Source organism: Petromyzon marinus, chromosome 43 (genome assembly GCF_048934315.1).
Source record: "Petromyzon marinus isolate PM22_M1 ecotype Great Lakes invasive population chromosome 43, UKy_Petmar_22M1.pri1.0, whole genome shotgun sequence".
Classification (NCBI taxonomy): Eukaryota; Metazoa; Chordata; class Hyperoartia; order Petromyzontiformes; family Petromyzontidae; genus Petromyzon; species Petromyzon marinus.
The window spans coordinates 6,175,411-6,202,646 of NC_133709.1; the positions used below are offsets into that span (position 1 = coordinate 6,175,411).

At 47.5% G+C, this 27,236-nt stretch overlaps 1 protein-coding gene across 2 annotated transcripts in view; it reads left to right on the forward strand.

Moving 5' to 3' along the window:
* Positions 1-27,236, forward strand: part of LOC116951673 (vasorin) — a 37,929-nt gene that overhangs the window by 3,671 nt on the left and 7,022 nt on the right. The window contains exon 3 of one of the 2 annotated variants that reach the window (XM_076073743.1): positions 7,098-17,912. The exons of the other annotated variant lie outside the window; for it this stretch is intronic. Coding sequence (XP_075929858.1) covers positions 17,866-17,912 — 47 coding nt within the window. The 5' untranslated portion in view covers positions 7,098-17,865. The remainder of the gene's footprint in view (positions 1-7,097; positions 17,913-27,236) is intronic. 2 annotated transcript variants of the gene reach the window in all.

Genomic DNA, 27,236 nt, shown 5'->3' on the forward strand with positions numbered 1-27,236 from the left:
TTTAACAAAAACAAAACACCATCCGCGTATTCAAACTCTCCAGGTGTGCGCGTGTCTTACAACCACTTTGTATCGTGACTTGACATGTGGCCGCATTTAGATGCTCCTATGAATCTGAAACGTATCGTAACACAGGTTTTTATTATGATAAATCGACGTTTTTTTAAAGCTGGAATAACCCGATGAGCTATGAATCAAGGGGTCGGCAATGTAGAAAATATATCGAGGAAGTTACATAGGTAGGCACATTAAACAATCGTTCATCAGCTCAAGAAAATGTAGATGCAATTAAATGTGCACTCAATCATATTTAAACACGACCAAAACAATATTATATTTACTGTATATATCATTTTAAAAAATACACCGGTAGTTAAATATTCCACGGAAAAAGGATACGTTACATTTGCAAATGCACAGCTGTCAAGCCACGGTTGCAATCCACAGTTGCAGGTCTCGGTTGCAATACACAATTGCAAGTCTCAGTTGCAAGCCACAGTTGCAAGTCTCAGTTGCAAGTCTCAGTTGCAAGTCTCAGTTGCAAATCACAGTTTCAAATCACAGTTGCAGGTCTCAGTTGCAAGTCATAGTTGCAAGTCTCAGTTGCAAGTCATAGTTGCAAGTCTCAGTTGCAAGTCTCGGTTGCAAGTCTCAGTTGCAGGTCTCGGTTGCAATTCACAATTGCAAGTTTCAGTTGCAAGTATCAGTTGCAAGCCACAGTTGCAGGTCTCAGTTGCAAGCCTCAGTTGCAAGTCTCAGTTGCAAATGAGGCTATACATTTGTTGACAACGTTAATTACATCTTCTGAGCAGTTCCGAAAGGGGACAGAGAGAGAGAGAAACATCGCCCACTCACTATTTTCCCAGATTTTAATTCAAGGAAGCATTTAGGGATATATATTTTTTTCCGTTTTCACTTCTTCAGTTTCTCCAAAACGTAATGAGACATTCTTATTATTATCGACCTCAGTGTATGAGTTCATGGAAACATTATTTTCCTCTCGCACGTGTTGTTTCTGTTGGAAAGTCAAACGAAGTACCGGATTTTTTTTTTGTATTTTTTTCATCCGCTCGTAACTAAAGGCTAAAGCCAGCTCACAATGGCCAAAGAAATATAATTGTAGCCAATAGGACGAGGAAAATGCGAGCTGTTTATTTTGCGTTAGCAAATACTTGCTAACGCCACTAGAGGGAGCCCTAGATAGCATATCTCTATAAGAGGGTATTTGGCCTATTCTTCCAAGCTGGTCAGACATCTCGAAAGAGCTGGGAGTAGCCACACTTCACCCCACCACACGTAGGAGTACCCACACTTTACCCCACCACACGTAGGAGTTTCCCACACTTCACCCCACCACACGTAGGAGTACCCACACTTTACCCCACCACACGTAGGAGTTTCCCACACTTTACCCCACCACACGTAGGAGTAGCCACACTTTACCCCACCACACGTAGGAGTTTCCCACACTTTACCCCACCATACGTAGGAGTAGCCACACTTTACCCCACCACACGTAGGAGTTTCCCACACTTTACCCCACCACACGTAGGAGTTTCCCACACTTTACCCCACCACACGTAGGAGTACCCACACTTTACCCCACCACACGTAGGAGTTTCCCACACTTTACCCCACCACACGTAGGAGTAGCCACACTTTACCCCACCACACGTAGGAGTTTCCCACACTTTACCCCACCATACGTAGGAGTAGCCACACTTTACCCCACCACACGTAGGAGTTTCCCACACTTTACCCCACCACACGTAGGAGTTTCCCACACTTTACCCCACCATACGTAGGAGTTTCCCACACTTTACCCCACCACACGTAGGAGTAACCACACTTTACCCCACCACACGTAGGAGTTTCCCACACTTTACCCCACCATACGTAGGAGTAGCCACACTTTACCCCACCACACGTAGGAGTTTCCCACACTTTACCCCACCACACGTAGGAGTTTCCCACACTTTACCCCACCATACGTAGGAGTTTCCCACACTTTACCCCACCACACGTAGGAGTGCCCACAGTTTACCCCACCACACGTAGGAGTTTCCCACACTTTACCCCACCACACGTAGGAGTTTCCCACACTTTACCCCACCACACGTAGGAGTTTCCCACACTTTACCCCACCACACGTAGGAGTTTCCCACACTTTACCCCACCACACGTAGGAGTTTCCCACACTTTACCCCACCATACGTAGGAGTACCCACACTTTACCCCATCACACGTAGGAGTTTCCCACACTTTACCCCACCACACGTAGGAGTTTCCCACACTTTACCCCACCACACGTAGGAGTTTCCCACACTTTACCCCACCACACGTAGAAGTACCCACACTTTACCACACCACACGTAGGAGTTTCCCACACTTTACCCCACCACACGTAGGAGTTTCCCATACTTTACCACACCACACGTAGAAGTACCCACGCTTTACCCCACCACACGTAGGAGTTTCCCACACTTTACCCCACCACACGTAGGAGTACCCACACTTTACCCCACCACAAGTAGGAGTGCCCACACTTTACCCTACCACACGTAGGAGTACCCACACTTTACCCCACCACACGTAGGAGTTTCCCACACTTTACCCCACCACAAGTAGGAGTAGCCACACTTTACCCCACCACAAGTAGGAGTGCCCACACTTTACCCCACCACACGTAGGAGTTTCCCACACTTTACCCCACCACACGTAGGAGTACCCACACTTTACCCCACCACATGTAGGAGTTTCCCACACTTTACCCCACCACAAGTAGGAGTGCCCACACTTTACCCTACCACACGTAGGAGTACCCACACTTTACCCCACCACACGTAGGAGTTTCCCACACTTTACCCCACCACAAGTAGGAGTAGCCACACTTTACCCCACCACAAGTAGGAGTGCCCACACTTTACCCCACCACACGTAGGAGTTTTCCACACTTTACCCCACCACATGTAGGAGTTTCCCACACTTTACCACACGTAGGAGTACCCACACTTTACCCCACCACACGTAGGAGTTTCCCACACTTTACCCCACCACACGTAGGAGTGCCCACACTTTACCCCACCACACGTAGAAGTACCCACACTTTACCCCACCACACGTAGGAGTGCCCACACTTTACCCCACCACACGTAGGAGTTTTCCACACTTTACCCCACCACATGTAGGAGTTTCCCACACTTTACCACACCACACGTAGGAGTACCCACGCTTTACCCCACCACACGTAGGAGTTTCCCACACTTTACCCCACCACAAGTAGGAGTGCCCACACTTTACCCCACCACACGTAGGAGTACCCACACTTTACCCCACCACACGTAGGAGTTTCCCACACTTTACCACACCACATGTAGGAGTTTCCCACACTTTACCCCACCACACGTAGGAGTACCCACACTTTACCCCACCACACGTAGGAGTTTCCCACACTTTACCCCACCACACGTAGGAGTACCCACACTTTACCCCACCACACGTAGGAGTTTCCCACACTTTACCACACCACATGTAGGAGTTTCCCACACTTTACCCCACCACACGTATGAGTACCCACACTTTACCCCACCACACGTAGGAGTTTCCCACACTTTACCCCACCACACGTAGGAGTTTCCCACACTTTACCCCACCACACGTAGGAGTTTCCCACACTTTACCACACCTGCCGCTCGGCTAACTGTAGGTGGGTTATTCATTAATACCGCTGCGATTTTATTATAATTATCAACTTTTGCCCTCAATAATAATTTTTACTTCTGCGCCAGAAGTTCAAAAACCGTAACACAGTGGCAGATAATAACAATGCAGCACTTGCGGCATTAAAAACAAAACATGTAACCAAATAGTTTTTTTTGTTTCATGGGAACGAAACTTTATTTGTCAACTACTTCAGGATGGCGACATGCCACACAATCATTTGTTTAGCGATGTCAAATAATGAAAAAATAAATAGACTTTATTCTTTTTTGGCAATAAAACCAGGTGTTAAGATGTTCAAACACCAAACATAAACCTTTTTTGCAAGGAATCAAGTTCGCATTAACCACACGTACGTATGCATATATTATTAGAGCACGTTTGTTTGCGTGTTCACTACAAGTTCGTGTGTGGGTTAATGCAAACACGATCCCTTGCAAATAGGTTTCTATTTCGCGTTTGAACATCTTAACACCGCCGGTTTTATTGCCAGAAAAGGGTAAAACCGATAAGTTTTTACACTTTGATACTAACAAAAAGGTCCCAGTTTTGATGTCATGTGACCGTGACTGCTCAGGTATACGTTGTCTGCCCTACGTGCAAATAAATGTCTTGCAACAAAAAAAACCCCGAAATCTACACAGATCTTCGTACACGCAACTTTACAAACCAGTGTTGACCCACTGTGTCTGTCCCATCAGGAGAGTCGGGCTTATTAAACGAACTTTGTTGCGTTTTCGCGATGTTTTTCTGACGGGAGGGCGATCGCTTTTTAATGCAAGGCCATCATCGTTATGCTAATTAGGGGTGGGGGAGGGGGGCGGAGCTACGATTTTCCCGCCTTTTTTTGGGGGGGGGGGGTAGCACCGTGCGTGGCGGCGTTGGTTTTCATCGACGGACGATCCCCCAACGTTGTTCACAAATTAACAAAAATAGTTTCGCTCGGACGCCGATCATCCGCGGGTTAGCCGGATGAGAATTAGAGGCAGACGAACACGCGGCACACACAAATCGCTTCGCTAAATGTTCTCCTTCAGGGCCGGGGTCTAACCTCAATTGAGCTGCGTGCGGCCAAATTTGTTAACTTGGGAGGCCCCTTCGTGCCCTCTGCTGGTTGAAATGTGGTAATTGTGGTCATTTGTTCCCTCGACGTTGTTTCGACGTTGCTTGCCCACTGCCCCCCCCCCCCCGCAGCCTCCCCACAAAACTAAAACTATTAAACATTTTTTTTAAAATTTATTTTACCAAGGAAGGCCCAATGAGTTATATAGGTCTTTTATTTTATTTTTTAGAAACGACCTGGCCACGAGTGACAGCTCAATCAAGCGTCTTATCGTCACGTGGAAAGTTATAGCAGCCAAATGCACACTATGATGCCTCCACAAAGCAATGCATTCACGTTCGCATTTTCTGTATGTAACACATTTTCTTCACTAACTTATATAACGTGCCCATTTTCGGGTTCTTGTTTCATTTTTTTTGGCAAACACTGCCTAATAATGAATGGTTCAATAACTGTCACGAGTTGAGTGGCAGTCACAGGACTTCTTTGCCCCTAGGCCAATCCATGTGCCCTGCACTCTTAGTGCAGCGATTTGCATGCTGTGCCAATCGCTGACCTAAGTTTGATTGCCGGCCATGGTTATCATCAGCGGTGATACCCGAACCAATCTTGCACCCACCCACCACCGCCTTTCGCCAAATTGCATTGACCAGCACGGTGAATTGTGGTGAACAGCCCTGGAAAAGTCTGCATGCAGAGGTCGAATCACAAAGGGATGTAAATTACTTTATTACTAGTGGTAGTAATATATTGTCATTCAATGGAAATGTGTGGTGGGGTAAAGTGTGGGAATTGTCACCTCTTCCAAGATGTTTGACCAGCGTGGAAGAGTAGGCCAAAATAGCCTGTGGAGTTCTAGTGGACGCCCTCCCACCAGCAATGACGTGCACAAGCAAATGCAGGGTTGCATCTTTACATTATCATTAACATAGGACACATAAACAAGAGAACAATTAAAAGAGGAGGATTGATAAACCTCGGGCACATGTACGGGTGAGACAACACACAGGACCATGGGTCTATGCATGAGAGTTTTAAGAGGCTTTGCTGTAGCAGTGGACTGAAAAATACTGATTGTGGTGGATAATTTGGCACACACAAAAAATAAGCAGTGGGAAAGTTTCAGAATGAAGAAAGCCAGCTAATCTGGCTGCGGTATGCATGGACAGTGGCTGCAGTCGAAAGTGGCCGCACTCAGACAAGAATGCGATGATGAGTGAGGATGCGCATGACATCTTGTCATCCGACTCAGCAGACAGATTCCTGCGCATCAGCAGGTGATTAAGCTTCATTGCTCCGGACAGCACGGAGACAATGAGACAATTGTCTTTGGTAATATAATATGTCCCCACTTGCATACCTGTCTTCATGTGGATACTATGCTCAGACAGCGAATTAATGTTTCTTTAAAATATGTACTCTGGTTATCGGGGTGGCTGCATTAGTCCCATGATTTGAAAGCGGCTTTTGCAAGAATAAGCAATTTTGCAATGTCATATTTTTGTTAAATTTATATTTTTGTAATTTCCCTCCTAAATTTAGCCCGACTGTGCCATCGATGAGGAAACCATTAGGATTTATCGCAGAGCAGTGCAACCCTTCATGTTAGAGAACAGCCAACATAAGTGGATATCACAGAGCTACCACAGAGATATCTTTCAAGTGACCTCTGGTCCACTACAGTAGAGGGCAGCACTTTCACCACCCTCTCTGCGTATGAGACTAATTGTTGTTGCATGACAATCAAACCGATATTTCAATTCACAGAGCTGACGTTTAGCAAAAATTAGGATGCAGAACCAAATTAATGTGATGGGATTTTTTTTATATGTATTTTTTTTTTGGTTGAGACCATCTAGTGTCATTTTAACAAACGCAAAGTGTGAAAATTAGTTGCAACTAAAGCAATTTATTTAAAATATTAACTTCCTCTTGTTACCAATTGTAACCTAAGTGGGGATTTTTTTCCAAAGAGTTGGGCTCCCAGCTACTTGAATAAATGGCACTGAATTTACAAACCATCATAGGCACAACTGTGTTTAAAATATTTTTTTTTGTACACTCAAATTAAACAGAGCTGATGTAGATTACATGCCAAACTAATTAAAAAATACCTTTGATCATTTTTTATGCCACGAGACACCCGGCGCTGATTGCATGATTAATTTTTATTTGGCGTTGATGGATATGTTGGTGCCGTGTGGATGGCTTCTTTGTATTAAGATCGGCCAAATGCAGTGAATAATTATCCACGGGCAACCTAAATGAATAGCTTTTGTATCTTTTTAAACGGAGTGTGATGCTGTCCCGTTAGGCTACTGGGAGAGACAGGCGGCTGATGTCGTGGAGCAAGCAAAGCCCTCAAGGACACTTGGGATATGTTCTTTTGCAAAACAATAAACACGTGGAAGTGCTCATCATAAATGATCGCAGTTGCAGCAAATTTTAATTTTAAAAAAAGTGGCTGCTACCAATGTTAATAATAGACTATTAGATAACTGACGCATGAATATAAGGGGAGGAGGGGTTTTCGTGAATCTTCATAGTTGTTCCTTGTAACGTCGTATAAAATGTCAAATAAAAGTATTGTAGCGTATTGTTTTGCACAGAGCATAGCGTGACTCGATTATTTCTACAATTAATGAAGTGCAACGATGTTGTTCAACGGTTATAAATAGTAAGTGTCAATTCCTGCTCAAATTAGCACAAAAACTGCAACACATTCCAAAGTCGAGGTCTGCTAGCCACTAAAGGGCTTCCGGAGGGGGGCAGCGTTATTTATAAATGTGTTGAGGTTTTGTTGTTTTTGTTGTTAATTGTGCTTTTGCACCACTGCCAATTCAGCATCACGCCCAAAAAACTAAATGTCTTTAAATAATGAATTAATAAGAACTGATGGTCAGCGCTGGGTCACTGGTGAGTTCCCGTGTTCCTACAGCAGGGTTAGTCCATCCATACGACAGCGTACTGTTAACTTTCCACAATGCGGTAATAATTGTATCAGCCCTGGAGAGATGGAGTTATCATACAAAGTAATCCATTTATAGACACCCCACTAAGTAATTGAGGGAAAGTACGGAACAAACAACAGTGTTATGTTTAAATGCCTCTATACATCTCCCACCAATCTAAATTCACTGCTTGAATTTTAACACAACAGAGCCAGTCCGATTTGCTTACAACAATCAATTGAAAAGAACGTAAGAATGCCGTTAGAAATAGGGGTTTGGGGGGGTATCTATAAATGGACCACCTTGTACATACTTAGTGCATCCCATTGCAAACAACGTACTTGTAAATTGAAATCGCAGTCTATTGTTGGAATGTTGGCAATTGTGACGAGGGCACTGTCACATTGTATACGATATGCGTGGCTTTTCAGCTGGCGTGACACAACGCAGCTTGCTATTTGAATTGGGAACCAAGTGAGAGATAAGTCGTCCAGGAACAGGTGCCAGCCCAATGAAACCGAAGTCGAGGCTGTATACAATCGGCAACTCAAAACAATAAACATGGGCAGCGCTCAGCAATTCGGGCTTATCCGGTGTTGTCCTGGTGGTCGGCCTGCCCAATGCCATCAGGACCGAGTCACACGGGAAAGGCAGCTCGATTCTCCCCGCCGCCAGGCCAGCAGTTCACAACCCTTTGGGGTCGCGCGATCTCAAAGGGGGCACATAGCCTGCGGCATGAAGAACGACGCAGGTGACGTGTAGACTGTGCGAGAGGAAACTTCACCTCCACGCCATACGGCGACCTGAATTTGATTCCCCCCGGCCATAGCTGGCATCGGCCGTGAGCGATATCTGAAACGTTCCTGACCTGGTCCCACCTTCACCAACTTTCAATGGCCAGTGTGGTGAAGTATGGTCAAACAAAAAACCCCCACTTCCAACACTGCGTGCGAAAGTCTTTCACCCAACATGCTGTAATTAGTATTATTCAGTTAGTATTATTATTCAATTGTAGTACTAGCATTTAGTAAGGGTTCTTGAAAAATATGTTGCACTTCAAAGCTAAATATTATAATCGAATTTAATATTCCCCTATTGTGTATGTGCATTTACGTGACACACATCTCGATATTAATGGTCACATTGCGCAGTTCCGCTTAAGAGCACGACACTGAAAGTGGCGTCGCTGACGGGAGCGTGTGGAGGCACTGGAAGTGTGTCCTTGTGTGTCTGTGATTTCAAACCTCGCAGCAGAGTTTCCTCCCAAGGAGTGGCGTGGAGAGGCCTCTTTTCTCTGCGCCGAGTGTTTGCGCGTTCATTAGAGGCCAGAGACGCACGAGTCAAGGGGTCACAGAGACCAAACGCTGCTCTCAAAGCAACGGCTCGCCTCCCGCCACCTCGGCTGTCGTGCCCTCTCCATTCGCGCGTTTTTTTTTTCAGCTGAAGTTCTATGACTGAATCCGCTCATCAGAGTTCCCGTTAAAAGGGCCAGAGAAGTCCCTGCATCTGACATCATCCCCATAGCTCAGGGCTCGTACCCATGGCAAATGGTCTGCATCTTTCGCGGTCTCCGGCATCCTACGTAGACGAACGTGGCGAAGTATGGTCAATCAACACCCGTGACTGACACGGTACACAGGGAGGCCTTCATCTGGCAGCGGTTTGACAAAGGATTTTAAGTTATTTAACAGGTCCCTGCAGGGTGGGCTGGTAGGAACATTGGAATTTTGCGCAATTTTATTTTTACACCCCAACAGCACGAGATTTCACTTCGTTAAAGTATTGAAAGGGGACGGACGGACGGACACATTAATCTATTGCAGGCTGGTACACTCAGTTTACAACTTCGTTCCTACCAGTATTATGAATGGATAGTAACGTGTCTCATTCAAGGGTGCAAAACATATGCAAAAAATACCCTTATGATGCTAAACTTAACTCACGATTTGCGATGGCATTTTTGGTCACGGGACGGACCCAAAGAATATTGGGCTCACTGGCGCACAGTGTGCAAGGCAGGCTGAGGAGAGTTGATTAGCTGCGGGTGATGATTTAACGCGAGACGTGCCGTGTGTGCGTGCCAGCTAAGTGCCCCTCGTGGAGATTGGAAAGCGATTGAGTCAGAGACGCATCCGGGTGAAGGAGCCTGGGGTGGTTTGAGCTTAAGGCCACATTCCGTGGTGAATTCCACGAGACATCGCTGCCAGGAGAGCTCAGGCCACGTAAGTTAAGATATTTCACCTCGAGATGTTGTTGAGTGCCTCGACAGTTCAGGCTCATATATATGTAACGGGTGAGTTTAGAATAAAAATTAAATGTAACAGCAATACAAAAAGGGAGATTTTCATATTATTTACATCTTGTAATAGTTGAACGTGTCTTCGTGCTATCGAAAGTGAGGAGGCATGGGACCGAATGCCACGTAGAGCCTCCTTATTTCATGGTGACAAGAGACACAGGTCCGTTACGGGGCCCCTTCTCTGTGTGGGCAGCCCTGGTTGGGATTTTAGAATAAACCTCCTAGTTTTTTCCATACACGTAAGGAAGCTCGGGTCTGTTCGAGCGAAGTTTCAAGCCACAGCATGATTCTGTGCCCTCACATATCTTTGCTGCCCTTATAATCAAAACATCAAAGCTAGCTAGTGAAACCTCTTATCGTGGGCATCCTGAAAGTAATATTATATATGTGATGAAAATCTTTGATTTGGTCGAAAAGTGAGATATTTGGTACCGCTATTTTCAAAATATTAATATTTTATCCAGGGCTTTCCATTGTACAAATCGCTGCACAATTTCTAACGTTTTTCGAAAGCTTGTCCAAACAAAATAAATGTTGTGCGGCAGTTCAGCAGTCAAGCGTTGCGCCTTTACAGCTGATTGGTATCTGTATCTGCTGCCTGCTGTCTGGTGCCCTGACCGTTCCAAAGGGAAACTGCTGACAGAGCGTGGAATTCTCAGATGTTTTGCTTTAATGTCAACACCAGATGAGGCACGAGATAAAAATTGGGGAAAAGGGGTCACCGTTCCTTTTTCATAATAAAGAACACTTCCGGCGCAAAAACTAAACAAAAAAAAAGAACAAATCACTCCACACGCTGGCGATCCAAGCAGGGTCTTTCTGTATTGTTGAGGCGATTTGTAGTTTGCTTGCCAGAGAAATTTTAAAAAAGTTGGTACGGGCTTTTTTTTTCGCGATTGCGCTGCATCACTGTCCGACGTGTTTTCAGAGTTTTGCCGCGCGTCGTCTGGCGTGATATCGGAGGAACTTATCCCGATGAGCTTATCCAGTTCCTGAAGAAGCTCCCAGCAAGCGGCATAAATCCCGAAAAGACATTGGAGGGAGGAAACCATTTCGTTAAATTGCCATGTATTTATTTGTTTGTTTAACTCTGTAGTCTTGCTTGACCGGCCCCAGGCGCTCACACTTCAGCTCACAGGTGCTTGAGCATGAGCAGTGAGTGACCGGGAGGCAGTGCCACAGAATAACAGATGCCCCTGAGGGGGCCACGCTACAGGACCCAGCTGACCCTTCACACAGCCGGCTGAAAGCTTTCGAGGGCCTCGGCGTTATTGCAAAACAATCGGGAGGTTAGGGAACGGAGGTCGCACCTGGAGGGCCTTGTCTTTGTCTGGAGTCGCCACCTCCAGCCACTTATGGAACACTCGTGTAATAAATATATACAGTTTATTGTAATAGGCTTACAGCATTCATTTTCATTGCTGGAAACGAGTTGGTTGTTTGCGATTGTAAGCTGTCATTGGATGCAACGGACCAGCCCCTAATTGAAGTTTGGTAACTTACTGTCACACTATATTCTGTGATGAAAGGTAAAAGTGTGCCACTGCAAATTGCTCGCTCGTACCACTGCTGGCAGAAAGGTCCTCTACTAAGGGAGAGCTCTCGAGTCCCTCCTAAACGTTAATTTGGCCTACTCTTCCACGCTCGCCAGCCGTCTTGAAGTCGGTGGGAGAAAGTTGCCCATTGTTTCCACCGCTCGTGGCAGGAGATCAAGTAGAAACGGCGGCCTCTGGATTCCAAGTCCAGTGTGAAGGCCGTTCTGCCGGCAGTGGGGTGAACAAGTCATTTCAGGGCTGCACCCTTGCCTTTTAAGACTCTCTTAGGGGAAACACCCACAGCACATTCCATTAAACTTTTTATTTTATTTTACCAGGTAAGGCCCATTGAGCTATATAGCTCTTTTTTCAGACGCGACATGGCCACAAATCATAGCTCAATTAAGTGGCTTATAATCACGTGTACATTTATAGCAGCCAGATACACTAAACGCACGTTGCTTCTGAACGTGGAGGCGAAAACCGGAAGACTCGGAGGTAAATACACGCACCATTGGGGAGAACGTGCAAACTCCAAATGCGCAATACAACGACCTCCTGCATACGAGGCGAGGGAGTTAACCGTCTGGCCACCGCGGCGCCTGCATGCACGTGCTTGCCTTGGCTTTTTTTATGTTCCACTACGCAGCGTTAATCACTCAGCAGAATGGCTTTCTGTCATGGGTACTTGGCTGACTCGAGGCCGTTGCCGTGCTTAAGAGAAGAGCTGCCGTGAACTCGGTTGGAAGCACAAAATGTAATTCTTCTCGTTCGAACGTGTCCGAATACTGATTTTTTGAGCTGTCGAAAATAAGTAAGCCCCTAAGTTCTTCTGACTTGTGACTACTGTATTCTTGGTTCTTTGGGTAAAGTCACGTAGAAGGGAAACAATAAAATGATAAAAATATAAAACAATAAAATTCTCACGACGTTTCGACTGCAAAAAAGCAATCATCATCAGGTGTGAAAACCACAACAAGAAAATTTGTGCATTACTGGCCTTCATAGAAGCTCGTGAGCAGCACTTTCCCCAAAAGTCTGTTAGGGCTATGCAGGGGTTTCTTGTCTGTGTGCGTGATTTAAGTAGGAAAACGTAGGGGAGTGATTAGCACACCGCCACCCGAGTTCGATTCCAGCTCAAGACCAACATCGATGACGAACTTCAAATATTTTTTGGCCTCCCCTAGGTCGACTCAGTCTTCATCGAGTACCTGGTGCTTTGTAAACATCGACACAAGGCAGACCAATGCAGCCCGGACGTGGTTCTGGCCACACCAACCGCTAAAGTGCCCTGCCAGCCTTTATTGGTGCTCGCTTCCAAAGCTTGCCCCAACAGTCTATAATTCAACAATAATTCCGCAGTTGATTTAAAAGGTCCAAAATATGTTTTCATGTGTAACCTACTATCCTTAATTGATTTAAAAAAACAAACCTTTTCCTAAGTAAAGGGTGTATGCACTGCAGCGGCAGGTATATATTGATCTGTGCTGGTGTTTTCTCATTCCACTACTTCGGTCAATATTTACCCCTTGGCCCAAGCTGATAAACACTTAGTTGTATGTATTTACCTATTGATTTGGCATAGCTTTAGTCTGCTTCTATGTTTTTTCAGAAGTCAGTGACTAGATAGTGAGCTGTCCCACACGACTACATATCGACCATGCATGCTGTTGGATATTACCGTATTCTCTGGATTATAAGACGCCCCCCCCACACTCCCCCCGTATTTTAAAATAAATGTTGGTGTTTAGGACGGTCCTGCAAATCATCTAAAACGAATGTTTTGGAGATGGTTAGGAAACCGGAGTGCCCGAAGGAGGTAATGCTCAAAGCACCGCACAGATAGGTTTAAGCATCCATCTCTGTACTACCATTTCCTGGCCATCTTACTGCCCAAGCCTTACCTACGAAAGCAAAACCCGGCATTCTCAGGCAGTCACCCTATCTAAGTGGTCACGAGGCTTAGGCTCATCACTACTTCGCTTCTTCGACCTGATAAGATCAGATGCAATCGTAATAATTTGATTTGGAGGCATCATAATATGCGGCAGACTTTAGCATGCTGCTTTTGCGTGGTGTGTGTGTGTGTGCGCGCGTGTCTCATTGTCACGCATACACATCGTTATTGTGTATTCGAGCACAAATAACCCACGACGAATAAACCGATCGAGTGAAACGCATAGCCTGGCCCCGTCCGTCCAATTCTCTCCGGGGCCCAGTTTGCAAAAGAGTCTTGGAATTATCCAATTTTCAGTCCAGCCTGGCACTGAGCCCAGAGGCAGGATTATATGGCCTTAGCCAACCATTTCTCTGGACCGAGAATATTAACACGGCGTTGTTAAAACAACAAGAAAAATGCACCGTTGGGCACACTCTACCCTCGACTTCGCTTAGATCACAGGCCAAGATAGGCTGTAGACAATTATGCAAAGTCTGCCTCGTAGCTTGCTCACGTTACTTTTTTTTTTACGGACAAATAGTTTAGAAGAGCCTAGCCGTGAGGGTGAGTTCGTTCGTTTACCTGGCGGTTCCTTCGCCCACTGCAGTGGTATGCAGCAGTTAAAAGTGGACGCCTTTGTAACGAATTATCTGATAGCAATCGGCCAGCATTCAGATTGGGAAAAACGTGGCCTTGCGTGCTCGTTTTACGAGCGCAATGTAGTTAACGTTCGGCTGTTTATGCGCTGCTGATGGAAACGTCTGGGCCACGAATCCCACGATAGTGTTCAGAATTGAGCACTTTTTTGCTTTTGGGCCCCAATGCCCGTTGTCTGACCTACCCCGACTGGGTATCTGTGTGAAAAAGAGCTTTTCGCCCGTCGGATTCTTCCAGTATAAATAAATATTCTGATTCTGTCTAATGGTTACACTCATTGCACGGTATACATTTTGTGACTGGCGAAATCTGGGTCGAGAGACCGAGTAACCACATTGCGACAAATATTGTCTCGGAGAATATTGGCAGCTGATCCTTCCATCGGTACGTTCCATTAGTTCTCGACGTTATGGACACGCTGCACGTGACATCACTGGACGATTTGTCCCCAAACAAAATGCATAGGCAGAAACGAGAGACTAACACCTGTATGATCAGGAGACAAAAACAACGTTGTAAGTCACAACAACAACGTGTTCACAATGTCACTTGCAGACCTCATAATGATGTCGAATAAAACACAATCACTGCAAATAAAGTATAAAGCCCGTGACCTGTAGGACTGACACGACACGCCTTAGTTGCCTGCAACTATCTTCCAAAACAAAGCGTTTATAGGCAATAACATGTTTGAAAGCGGGTGGTTATCCTGCAGACTTTGGCTGGCCTTTCATGTTGACCACAGTATGTCCTGGCATCTCATCCCCTTCTCTGTACCCCATGACTGGACCTGCTCGACTTCTCAAGCGACTTCGTGTGGCTCTTTCAGGATTCCACTTTGATTTCCAGATTCGCTTATGAGGTTAGGCGCCGCAGAGTTAGTGTGTGTTCACTAAACTCTTTTTGCCAAAACGTGGTCAATAATTATTTTAGGTTTTTGCTTTATTCAGAAACATTGTACTGATATCCCCCCCACCCACCCCCCTCTACTTCATGAGCGGAGAGGCAAAGGGTTCCTCCATTGTTCTTTGTGAACTGGGCAGACACGTGATTTGTAGAAATTGAACGTGTTTCTGCATCGAAGAAAATATCCGGTTTATGTATGTCAAGTGCACTTCTTTCGCACCGTAAGTAACCAACCGTGCGAATCGGAGGTGCGGGGAAGGACAACAAACTAAACACAAAAAGCAGTTCTTAAAAAAAATGTAGTTTTAAAATCAAGATTTAAATAGTGCGTAGCTCCCAGTGGCTTCCTAATATCGGAAGGAAGAGCGTTCCAGACGGCCACAGAAGCGGATCTGAAAGCGCGCGATGCAATGGCCGTCTTTGTCTGATGGCCAGGCAAAAGACGCTGCGAGGATGACCGGAGTTCAGTGATGTTGTAATTTAAATGCGGAAACGTAATTTACAGTCCACTTTGTCAATCCATTGCTGGATGAAGGCACCCTGAAGTCGTATCGTGTCCGGTCATGGGGGGGGTTGTTTGACCTCCGGTTTAAATATAATTTGCCGCTGATGCAAGCTGTGGCTGGCAATTGAACGCCGGTCACTGCATTCACATACTGCAGGGAACGATCGATCCTTACGTAGGACATTCAGTCAATATTTACGCAAAGTTTTTTCGCGTAAATCAGCAGTATGCTGAACATAATTGCGAAGGAAGAAAAAAGCATTTGGTTATAAACATCCATGGGTAAGGCAAACTGACCGAGCGGTCAACTGATAGCGTCGGCATTGCGAGGGCATGGCTAAGGGTCAACCTTCGAGGTCATCGCTTCCAGCACGCGCACGCCACTGCGCTACAACGGTTGTGAGTTTTTTCGAATTAAAGAGCACCCCAGCGACAACACATCAATGATTCATTTAATTTAAGTGGATGTGGTGAATTCCCAGCATGTCCTCTCAAGTTCTATCCTGTGGTCACACCTGGCAAAGGCAATCATTTAAAGGCATTAAGAAAGTTGAAAAAAAATACTAAACTGGAGTTGAGTAATATTTTTTGCGGGACACTTTGGATTTGTGTTTTTTTTTTGTGGTGGTGGTGTTGGCCCAAACCCGGGTCCCTACCATAGGAGGACAGGAGCCATCCCGGTCCGTACTTGCCGGCCCTAAGGTGGAGTTGGGACTGCTGCTGCCGCTGTTGGCGGCAGGAGTTGGGTGGAGTATTAGAGCGAGTGAGTGAGTGGTTTGGTTTTTCTGTGCACTGGTCTCTACCGGAGCAAGACGTATCATCATAATGATCATCAGTGGGCAAGTCTCATCATGCCTGTACCCTCTATGCCTCATTACTCCTGCCCAGTGACGCCCTTATTAATTGGTGGCTTTTTTGCTTGCTGACGGTATGTTGACCAGCAACACAGATCTGTAATGTTCCGATGATCTGGTGACCTGCGTACAAGCCCTTTGTGTGTGTGTTTGTGGTTTGGTTTTTGCTTGTGTGTTGAGTCTTGCTTGGAAGTGTTCGTGTGTATTACGAACGCACGTAGCCTACAACCACATTACCCGCAAAGCGCCCGATCTCGCCAGATCTCAGCAGCTAAGCAGGGTTTTGAGCCTGCATAATAGCCCTCGGATGAGTGGCCACCGTGCAATGACAACAAATGAGCAGGTTATTATAGGTGGCTTCGGGGCTGTCCCGCTCTGCACGAGAGCGGCACTTGAAGCAATGGGGAAACTTTCTCGAATGCCTCCGCCTCTGTGCACCGAGCAGTATTGATGAGCAACGCCACAGTCAGACGATTGGGCGGTCACGTGTGGTGGGGGTTAAAATGTGCGTGTGCCCACCGCGTCCAAGAGCGGGGAGAACTATTTAAAAAAAAAACATCTACAGGAGCTCTCTTGTGCTGCCACTAGTGCAGTGGTTCTTAACCAAGGGGTGCGAAATGCCCTTTCTGGGGGGTGCGAGACATGGACGGATTATTTTTTAAAAAGGTAAATAATCGAATAACAAATTAAGCGCGGTCACGTAAGTGATGCTTACTTTGTTTCGCAAAACCCCAGGCATGTATTAACATTATACACAGTTTTAACGATCGAAAGACAAAGCGGTGCAAGGTTGCAGTCAAGGCGAAGGACCGCTGCTCTAGCTGGGAGGATCTTCCGTCGTACAGTGGCGCGAGGAAGCATGCGGGGCTGCGCCTCTACCGGCACGTGCGTCACTCACACAGACACACACACAGACCAACGCTCACGCGCGTGCGTGTGTGGAGGGACACAGCGCGGTGGATTTGGGTGGAGCTGTTTCGTGCATGAGCAGACTGGCCTCAGAGCACCACCACCCCCCCTCTGTGGCCGTGCGTCTGTGGCCGTGCCGAGCAGAGGCTGTGGGCGCAGCGTCTGCAAATCGTCACTGGGGCGAAGCGCGGGTTGGGCTGCCGCTGCTATGGCACGCCCTGTGCCACTGCAATAACAAAAGTTGGAAGAAAAAAAACCACACTCGGCAGCAACGCGGCCCAGGCGGATTTATCAAAAAACCTGCACATCCACTCACTCACTCAACCCATCCACTCACCGACCGCGACTTCAACTCCTGTAGCCAGCGGCAACGAGCCTGGCTGCTAACAGTCCAGACCATCTCTGCAGAGCGAGACGCACGGAGAGAGAGAGGGAGAGATACCTGTAGATTACATAAAGTAGGCTGCGAATCCTGAGCGGAGTCTGTTTTTTACGAAGAGTTTACAAACCCTGTCGCGTGTCTTTTGATGACACGTATACCACTGGGGGAGAACAAGCGATGCGAATTCTTCACGTGAGTACCTTGCGGATTTGCTTTCGGTTGATTGAAGGCGACGGAAAATGTCGCGCAGACGTAATCCTGGGGCTCATTATGGAGCATCTTCCTATGTGTGTGTGTGTATTATTATGATTGCATCCCATGACGCACCGGAAAGTAAGACGCGGCCATAGAGTTATGCATATATAGTTTCAGACACCACGCACACTCACCGGAATATAAGACGCACTCTCAACGTTTGCCGTCAAATAGTGGAGGGGAAAAGTGCGACTTATAATCCACTGCTGGATGAAGGCTGTGGTAGCCATGGGCAGGGGGTGGGGGGGGGGGTGTGATAGAATATACTTCACCACTCTGGTCAATGCGAGTTTGTGATGGGAAGGAGCGGGTGGGGCGTGGGGGGGGGGAGACAAGAACTGGTTCAGAGAGCACTCGCCGCTGTCGTTGGCTGTGGCCGGGAATCGAACTCATAGGGACTCGGGTTCGTAGGACATTTCTCTCCAACCACTCCGCCTTACCCGTCCTCCGTCCAGTTAAACGTTGTAAGCGTAAAGTTGCAACGGCTAAGACTTTAGTACGGATCGTGAGTTGTTATTGTATAGGGACTTAGGAAAAGAGACGAATGGAGGGAATTCCAAAGTCGGGCCGTGCTGGGGAAGAAGCGGAGATATGTGTTGGGACCTGCAGTGCGGTGAGTGGGTTGAGCGGTGGCGCAGTGGTTAGCGCACCGCCATACGAACCCGGCGACCCCCGATTCGATTCCCGCTCACGGCCACCACCCGATGACGATTATCTGAACCGGTTGTGGGCCTCCCCTGGGTCGACTCAGCCTCAAATGAGTATGCGCCTGGTGCGGTGTGTAGAACATCGCCACCGGGGAGACAAAGGCGGTCGGGCGTGGTTGCTGGCCACTCACCGCCCTCGTGTGCCGTGCCCGCCATTCAAAGGTGCTCGCTAACGGCACTTGCCTCGACGGTCTGTTAAGGCTATACGGGGGGGGGCGGGCCGGGGAATCTTTGTCTTTGTTGTTGTGATCTGCTTTGTGGTGATGGTGGTTGAACAAAGCGCGGATGAGATGAGTCAGTGCCTGGGAGACCGAGGTCCTCTACACGTGGAGGTAACAACGCGCGAAGTGCACGAGGGAGCAGTAAAGCCACGGCGGTTGCAATTCAAGTGGTTATTGAGTCCAGCCACCTGAGTTCGATTCCCCAGCTGCAACAGCTGCTAACCAATCACCAACTAGCATTGAACCGGCAATGGTGAAGTATGGTCGAGCAACTTCCCCCCGCCTCCCCTCTCGTGACTAACACTTTGTGGGGAGGGAGGGAGGCAGATGTCCAGCAGTGGATTGACAAAAGGGCTAAACACATGGTTTATACAGTTTTTGAACAAGAATGAGTATCAGTGTATTCGAGGTCTGGTATTTGGCATTGTAAAAAAAAAAGAAAACGCTTACCAAAGTGAATAGAGCTACGTTCTACGGTATGCTAGCCCCATGTGTTTTAAAGCACAACATTCCACCTCATAATACGTCACTTATTATATGTTTCTCAATTTTGAAAAAAGTAACCTAATGCCCCAGCGGTGGGGGAAGTATGCGCACTTGCTCCCCTCATTACGAATCACATTTCATGGGAGTACAAAAAAAACACACACAAATTAAAGGTGAATGGAAATCGTGATGCTGACGACGACTGTGAATCGAAATCCATGCGTGCATACCAGCTCGCTCTAGCAAACCTGCATGAAACCACACGTGCGGGCAGGTGGGGGGGGGGAGGGGGGCCCGCTGAAATCTTAAAAGGTCGAGGAGATAATATTCCCCCTCCGAAGTCTGGAGGGTTCCACAGCAGTCACCCATCTGGAACATATCTGCTGTCAAGCGGCAGATAGCGAAAACCAAAAGTCCACCCCCACCCACTGATGAGCGCGCGCGCGCGCGCCCCTCTCCATCTTCAACTAAAACTCACCCACCCACCTCGTTGCGCCTCTTACCCAAAAGCGGCACCACTCCGCTGTGCCTCTGCCCCGTAACTGGATCCGAAAGGTCACAACAATGGCTGTCATCGCCCCAGAGAGTCAAGGCAGCCCTAACGCGCGGAGCAGAACATGCATCGGCTGGGCTCCACGCTGTGTGTGACCGACCACCTGGTATCGTCCCGTTCGGAAATTAGATCTTGGGCAGAACAAGGCGGCGTCGGGCCTCGGCTCTTTTGGCCCCACGGGACTCGTGAAGGGGGGACGCTCGAACGTGGCCTTGAATAAAATACGTCGGGAGAGAATCGCACATTCCCGACTTGCTTATTGCTCCGCGGGAAGAGGTTTCATAAAAGCACTGCGGCCGGGTGGCTTAGCGCTCCGGCTGACTCGCCACTGAGCCAGCCTGCACCGAATCCCACGTAGGGGGGTTCCCCCCCCCCCCCCCCATCGCGGTTGTGCGGTACGGCTCTCTGGTGTGCTTTTATTTTTTTTTGAGGGGGGGGGGGATGTGCGCCACCACGGGCGTAGTTCTGCACGATGTCCAAAGCTTTGCCTCCACGTGATGTGGAGCTTCGAGATCATCGTCATTTCGCCTTCGATTCGGGAAGAGGATCCTCGCACTTCGGAGCCAAAGGTCGGACATCACGCCGATCGATGGGCTCATTCTGTCGTCATCTCCTAGGGCTTTGCAGCACAAGTCGCGATTTGCGTGTATCGCCTGTGAACGGTGATTCGACTTGACTGAGTGAAGAGCATTTAACATGGGCGCTCTTTTAGATGCTGAACGTTTTGGTTAATGCCCAAAACGCCGACTGTTATATATTAATTCCTTTTCAATCCAGAGTAATGGATTTGAGTTACTCCGCTGCATTACCAATGCACTATGTTCCTGAATTGGTGGCAAGTTTAACTGGCTATATAATAACAACAATTATTATTTGCCCAGGAATTATTAAAATAAATCTACATATATTTGGAGAGGTTTTGTTTTTGTTGTTGTTAGCCATACGCAGTAATGTTTGACGTTAATGGGGGGGGGGGGGAGTTAAGCTTATAAATAGGGGCGATCACGGAACATGTGATAAAATGTTATCGGCCTCATGCTGGAGCTTGTTTCTTATTTGTCAATCCCACTGCGGTTAGGGATGGAAGCCAAACATATATTTTTTTATTTTGCAGATTAACGCAAGTGTGTTTCTCTGTCATCACGTCATTTAAATATATAATAATCTCATAGCGTTCATTCTAAACTAAACTTTTTTCTATTTTACCAGGTAAGGCCCACTGAGCGATATAGCTACTTTTCAGAAGCGATCTGGCCACAAATGATAGCTCAGCGAAGTGGCTTAGCAAGTGGCAATTTCTAGCAGCCAAATACTCGAAACGCATGATTCTAAATGTGGAGGGCACGGGGAGAGCGACACCGCAAACTTCAAATACACAGCAGGCGTCAAGGTTGGGATCGAACCCACGACCTCCTGCAAACCAGGCGAGGTAGTTAACATCTCGCCAACGTGGCACCATTCATTTTCAGAGAGAGAGAACGACTCAGAAGCACGAGGAATAGGGTGAGCCAGCGACAAATTCCACCACCCTAACAAGCTCTGCGGTCCTCTATATGTTAAGGTGTTATTGGCAAATTAATTCGTGTTTGTGTGAGGAAGCCACGCGTGCGAGGGGGCAACACTCTATCCCATACAGACGGTACAATTGAAGCCCACATTTGCTGTACCACCTTCTCCTGGCAAGCCAGGGTATGGCGCCACTATAGCTTCGTGTACTCCTCTTCTTAGGTGCTCGCTAACAACAACCACAACAATTGCCCCAACAATCCGTGCAGCCCCAAAAGGCGTAATCTCTTTCTTCGTGTGTGCGCGTGCCGTGCGTGTCTCTGTGTGTTTGTTATCTGTGCGTGGGGAGCGGTAGTGTAGCGGTTAGCGCTACGCTGCGCTATGAACCTGGCGACCCGGGTTCGATTCCCGCTCACGGCCAACACCACCAGTGACGATTATCTGAACCGGTCCCGGGCCTCCCCTAGGTCGACTCAGCCTCAAATGAGTACTTGGTGCGGTGGATCAAAAAAACATTACCACTGGGGAGACTAAGGCGGTCGGGCGTGGTGCTGGCCACCCACCCCCCTCGTGTACCGTTCCGGCTTTCATAGGTGCCCGCTAATAGCACTTGCCCCTACAGTCTGTGAAGGCTATACGGGGGATCTTTGTTATCCGTGCAGCATTCTTGCCTCTGCCTTGTAAATCCGCGGCCTGCCTTGTTTGAGCGTTTTAGCAATTCAGCAAAAACACCTTGGGAGGGAGGAAAATCCGACCCAGAGAAAGCCAGGCCTGGGGGCGGTGGGGAACGAATGCACGGCGCGGACTTTGTTTTCGTAGAAGGGTTTCTCCTCCCTCCCCGGCCTGTGCCCTGTTTACACAAAGTGCCCCGGGAGCACAGGCGGCGTCTCCTCGGAGCGGCCCGCTTCTCCTTGCGTCCAACCTCTTTGCTTTGCCGTGACGAGGATAATGCTCCTGCCATCACTCCGCGCGCAATTAACTCGGACGACTCGCTAAAGGGCCAGACACTCTGTCGAGCACGTGACCGAAGGTGACGCGATCCGAAGGTTCGGATGGTAAAGTCGCACAGCCGTGTAGGGTTGACACCTCCGCTGTAGAAAATGCGGGCACGCCGAGGAGGGAATGATATCTCACGACACTGGGGGCGAGGGGGCGAACTGCGTGTAAATGCATTGTCTTGGAGTGGTGTAGAAACTAGTCGGCTAACTAAAGCCTCGACTTTTAATGACCCAGGAAGATTTACAGATTTCCCAGGACAGCTACTTTAACAAGAGGGCGGACGATCCTGAGAAGAAAAAGAACACAGGACACGTGGCTACTCTACAGCCTTGTTGTCACTTACTAAGAACGCTGTCTTTCCTCCTATGGGTTCTAGAACTCTTTAAGTATCTTTTTTAAAAAAATGATTTGATTTCCTTTATCATACGGTTAAGATCTAGCCTGAGCTCTTCCAGCGGGTAACAAACAAAAGCCCTTTGGGTTTGATAGACTGGCTGTTTAAAAGGCACATGCATCTGTTTGAAAGGCATATGCATCTGATGTTATTGGCTGTACTAAAGGCAAAGTCTTTGTTTACAGTTACGGCGAGATGATGTCATTGGCAGAAAAAGCCTTGGGCTATTAGAAGCAGGCCGCGTAAGAGTCTTTTCTTTTACATTTCTTTGAGATTTTATTTTACTTGCATAAAACAGCGTCCGTTTTACGGTGCTTCATGGAAACCTAAACAATTAAAGATTATTGATACCGATTTTCTTCAAGTCAAAAGGCGCACAGTACAAATTCAGAAGGTGAAAGTGTTCTTTTCAAACAATTGACATGATTCACATATCAGATTTTTCTTCAAATGTCCCATTCAGCCATAGAGGGTGATGATTATGCTTTTGAGTAAAACCGTGGGGTAATTTTGTGGATTATTGTTAGATTGTGGAACGGTTGAGGGCCTGATTAAAAGACAATTGTGAGGCGACACCACGCTGATTGTAAACGTTTGCGCGCCTTGTTGTGAAAAAGTTTTCAGCTTTTTTTTGTTGCTGCAAATTCCACAAACTCCACTTTCATGTGGCATGGCCCCTTTAAAAAAAATTCCCACCAAAATCTGCAAACTTCACGTGTTCTTTTGCATTGGGTTCACCTGCAGCTCACGATAACATCGCTTGATACGGTCCCGCGCACGTCACGACTGTGATTCGACGAGTTTGTAAAACCCCGGGCTATCACGACCTCGTGGCAGACAACAACACTGCGTGAAAACTCTTGTCGCTGAGCGGTTAAATGCCTTCTAACCATAGCTAAGGCCTCGTGGTGATCCTCCTCCTGCCCCTTGCAAGAAAATGTGACAGTTCTCAATTCTTACCCGCCACCCGTTCGGTAGCAGAGCTCTCGAGTTATCAATCCTTCGTAGCAATCATCACCGTGCAGTTTGATGGCACGCAATAGGCCGTGCCAATTCCGGGTCTTGCGCGTACATCTAGTCTGGAGTTTGAAAACCTTTCGGAATGCTTCACAAATTGATGTTAACTTGCTACAACAGCAAATACAGGCCATGTACTTATCCCCCTCACCCCTCCACCCACCCCGCCATGGCAATTCCGTGAATTCCTGTCTCATCTTCCCCGTTTGTTTGCAGTCTCGTTCGCGGTCTCGTGCGCACCATCAGCCGAAATGGGGCATTAGCATGCCACGATTATATATTGATATATTTTTTTTGCATCGGTCGTAAATGATCGATTCTCACGCACGCATGATCTGTTTTGACACGTATCGTGAGACTTAGCATCCTTTTTCATTGATGAAACGACGCCTTGCTGACGGTGCATTTTCAGAATGACAATTTAATGCAAATCTTCAACTCCAGCTAATAGCTCACCACAAGAACAGGAAACGGGGGGTGGTGGTGGTGGGGAGAGCCTTTCTTGCCTCCGTTACCAATTCAAAAGATGGCATCTCTGCTGCTACAGCTGGAGAGACGTGGACGAGTGGGTTAAGCCGTGCGTACAGAGAGACTCCCTTGTTTAACGGTCAGAAGTGAGGGAGCTCCAAAGCACTAAAAATATAACAATTAAGCCGTGGAATACTGCTTGGGATGTTGCTCCCCCCAGCCCACCCCCCCCCCCCCCCCCACACGATTCCAAGGATCTTCCTTAAGTCTCTTCAGTTTGGCTAATTTGGAGCCTTTTGACATTTTACACCTGAATCTTAAACACGCCTCAACGTGGCCTGTTGTGCCTGAGGCGACTTGTAACGAGGCCCACGTTAACGAATGAAAACGCGGGGAGTTTACATTTCTTTTCGCGGCTCAGCCGATGTTTAACTCAGCCAAAAAGAAAAATATGTATACGTGTGTTGTTTGGGGTACAAATATTCGCAGGCACGTGCAAAACCTGCTCGGATGGCAAAACGCACGAGCCGCTAAAAACTCGGCCGTCCGGTTGGCCGTTACGAGTCTGAAATCACCGACAACATCGCGCGTGACTAAGCTAAACTTTTTAAAACCATATTTATTTTTAATTTTACCAGGTAAGGCCCACTGAGCTAAATTGCTCTTCTTAAGTGGCGAACTGGCCACAAATGAGAGCCTCGACGAAGTGGCTCATCGCGTGGAAATTCACAGCAGCCAAACACTCTAAACGCACGTCTCGAAATGTGGAGGGGAAAACCGGAGGGCCCGGGTGAAACAAATCCACGCGACCACGGGGAGAGAGAGACACACAAACTCCAAATATACAGCAGCAGCAGCAGGCGTCAGGGTCGGGATCGAACCCACGACCTCCTGTATACCAGGCTAGGCAGTTAACATCTCCTAGCCACCGTGATGATAATGCTGAGAGAGAGAGAGAGAGACACACACAAACTCCAAATATACAACAGGCGTCAGCGTCGGGATAGAACCCACGACCTCCTGCACACCAGGCGATGGACTTAACATCTCGCCAGCGAGAGTGGTGATGGTGAGCGAGCGACACGTATCCGCGGAGATGACTTCATTCATGAAACTGTAAACACGGTGCCACACACACACACAAAACACCCCGCCCCATCACTTGCGGCACTGCTGCTGCTACTGCTGCTGCGGTGGCGTGCCACAACATGGAACTCAGACAGGAGCTCTCTGTCCTAAGATGACGCTTCCAGTTGGCATGTCTGGCCGAATCCTGTTCGCCGCAACATGTCCCACATTGCACTTGGATCGCCCGGCTGCCCCGATCACTTGCTCCTCGGTCTTTTCGATTTCACCGCTTTTGTTTCCCCACTTAGCAATGTTTTACTGCTCCGACAAGTCGAGAGCGTAACCATTTGGAAGTCTGTCTACCTTTCTGTGGTTTTAACAAACGAAAAAAAAACCCTCACCACGCTTTGTTTATTTTGTTGTCCACCCGCAGAACGATTTGTTTGTGCGCCGGGAAACTCTGCAAAAATGATCGTGTGCGCTCTCTGAGTGGAAGATAACAACGCGTAGAGTAAACGTTGCCGATAGACGTGTGCGTTTCTCTCTCTCGGCTGCTGTAATCCGAAAAGCCGCCCCTGTCAGTGTTGAAGATGTGCAGTCGTGGGCGTTGCAGGGCAGCGCATTCTAAAGTGACAGCGGGGGGGGGGGGATATGGGCTGAAGAATCTCGAGGGTGTTGTACAAACGAATCCGCGGCTGTGGCCTTTTTGGAGGAGATGAGTTCGGGGCGCGAGCAAAGGTTGCAAGGCACAACCTTTTACGGGGATTTCACGGCAGTAGGATAATCCCTGTAAAACTCGCAAAGAAGGGATATTGAGAATACCGTAGTTGCATTATTTTGACCAGCAGCAGGCGTCAGGGTCGGGATCGAACCCACGACCTCCTGTATACCGGGCGAGGGAGTTAACATCTCCTAGCCACCGTGATGATAATGCTGAGAGAGAGAGACACACAAACTCCAAATATACAACAGGCGTCACCGTCGGGATCGAACCCACGACCTCCTGTATACCAGGCGAGGGAGTTAACATCTCTCCAGCGTATATGCCAAATACACTTTATTTCTGTTTTCATTATTCCAAGGGAAAAATACATACCACTAGTATTAGTGTGGATAAGTGAAAGCTTATATGGATCTCAGTGGTTCCGTGACGAGTCTCTTCATGAGCTGTTGTCTAAGCACGCGGTGATAACACTGCTAGTTGCGAGAGTTTGAAATGGACACTTTGGTCTTTAGACATGACACTGATAGCACGAATGGAAGAATATTTGGAATAAAGGATAATATCGTTCGTTTCTCAATCCGCTTGTCCTGGTGAGGTTCGCAGCGGCAGCATGCTGAGTAGGGCGGTCCAGACCTCCCTAAACGATAATATATTACTTAAAATAAAGTTTGATACCTTTTGAAATAAAAAAATGGCTTCGCCAGTGGCTGGCAGCGGACGTTCGAATAAAAAACAAGGTCAAATGCGGTAATAACATAAACCACAATTTGAGATTACAAAATCTCCAGTTGTATTGTCAAAATCAAACAAAAAATGTTTCGAGGGGAGTAATTATATAGAGCAAATTGTTACAGAATCTAGAACACAATTACCATGTTTAACATAGAGCTCTGCGATGTGTTTTCGGGTTGTACCACGTGTTTAATTGTACACGTGGGCTTTCACGACGAATACAATTCTGATTTTTTTAATTGGTTTGTTATGGGTTAGCTGGAGATCTGAGCTCCTGTTAAAAAAAAAAAGCTGATGATGCTGCTGGATATAATTTACAGCGAAACGTCCGTACCCATTGAAATGTTTGTGGGAATTCCTCTCCAACGACGAGCACAACAGGACCG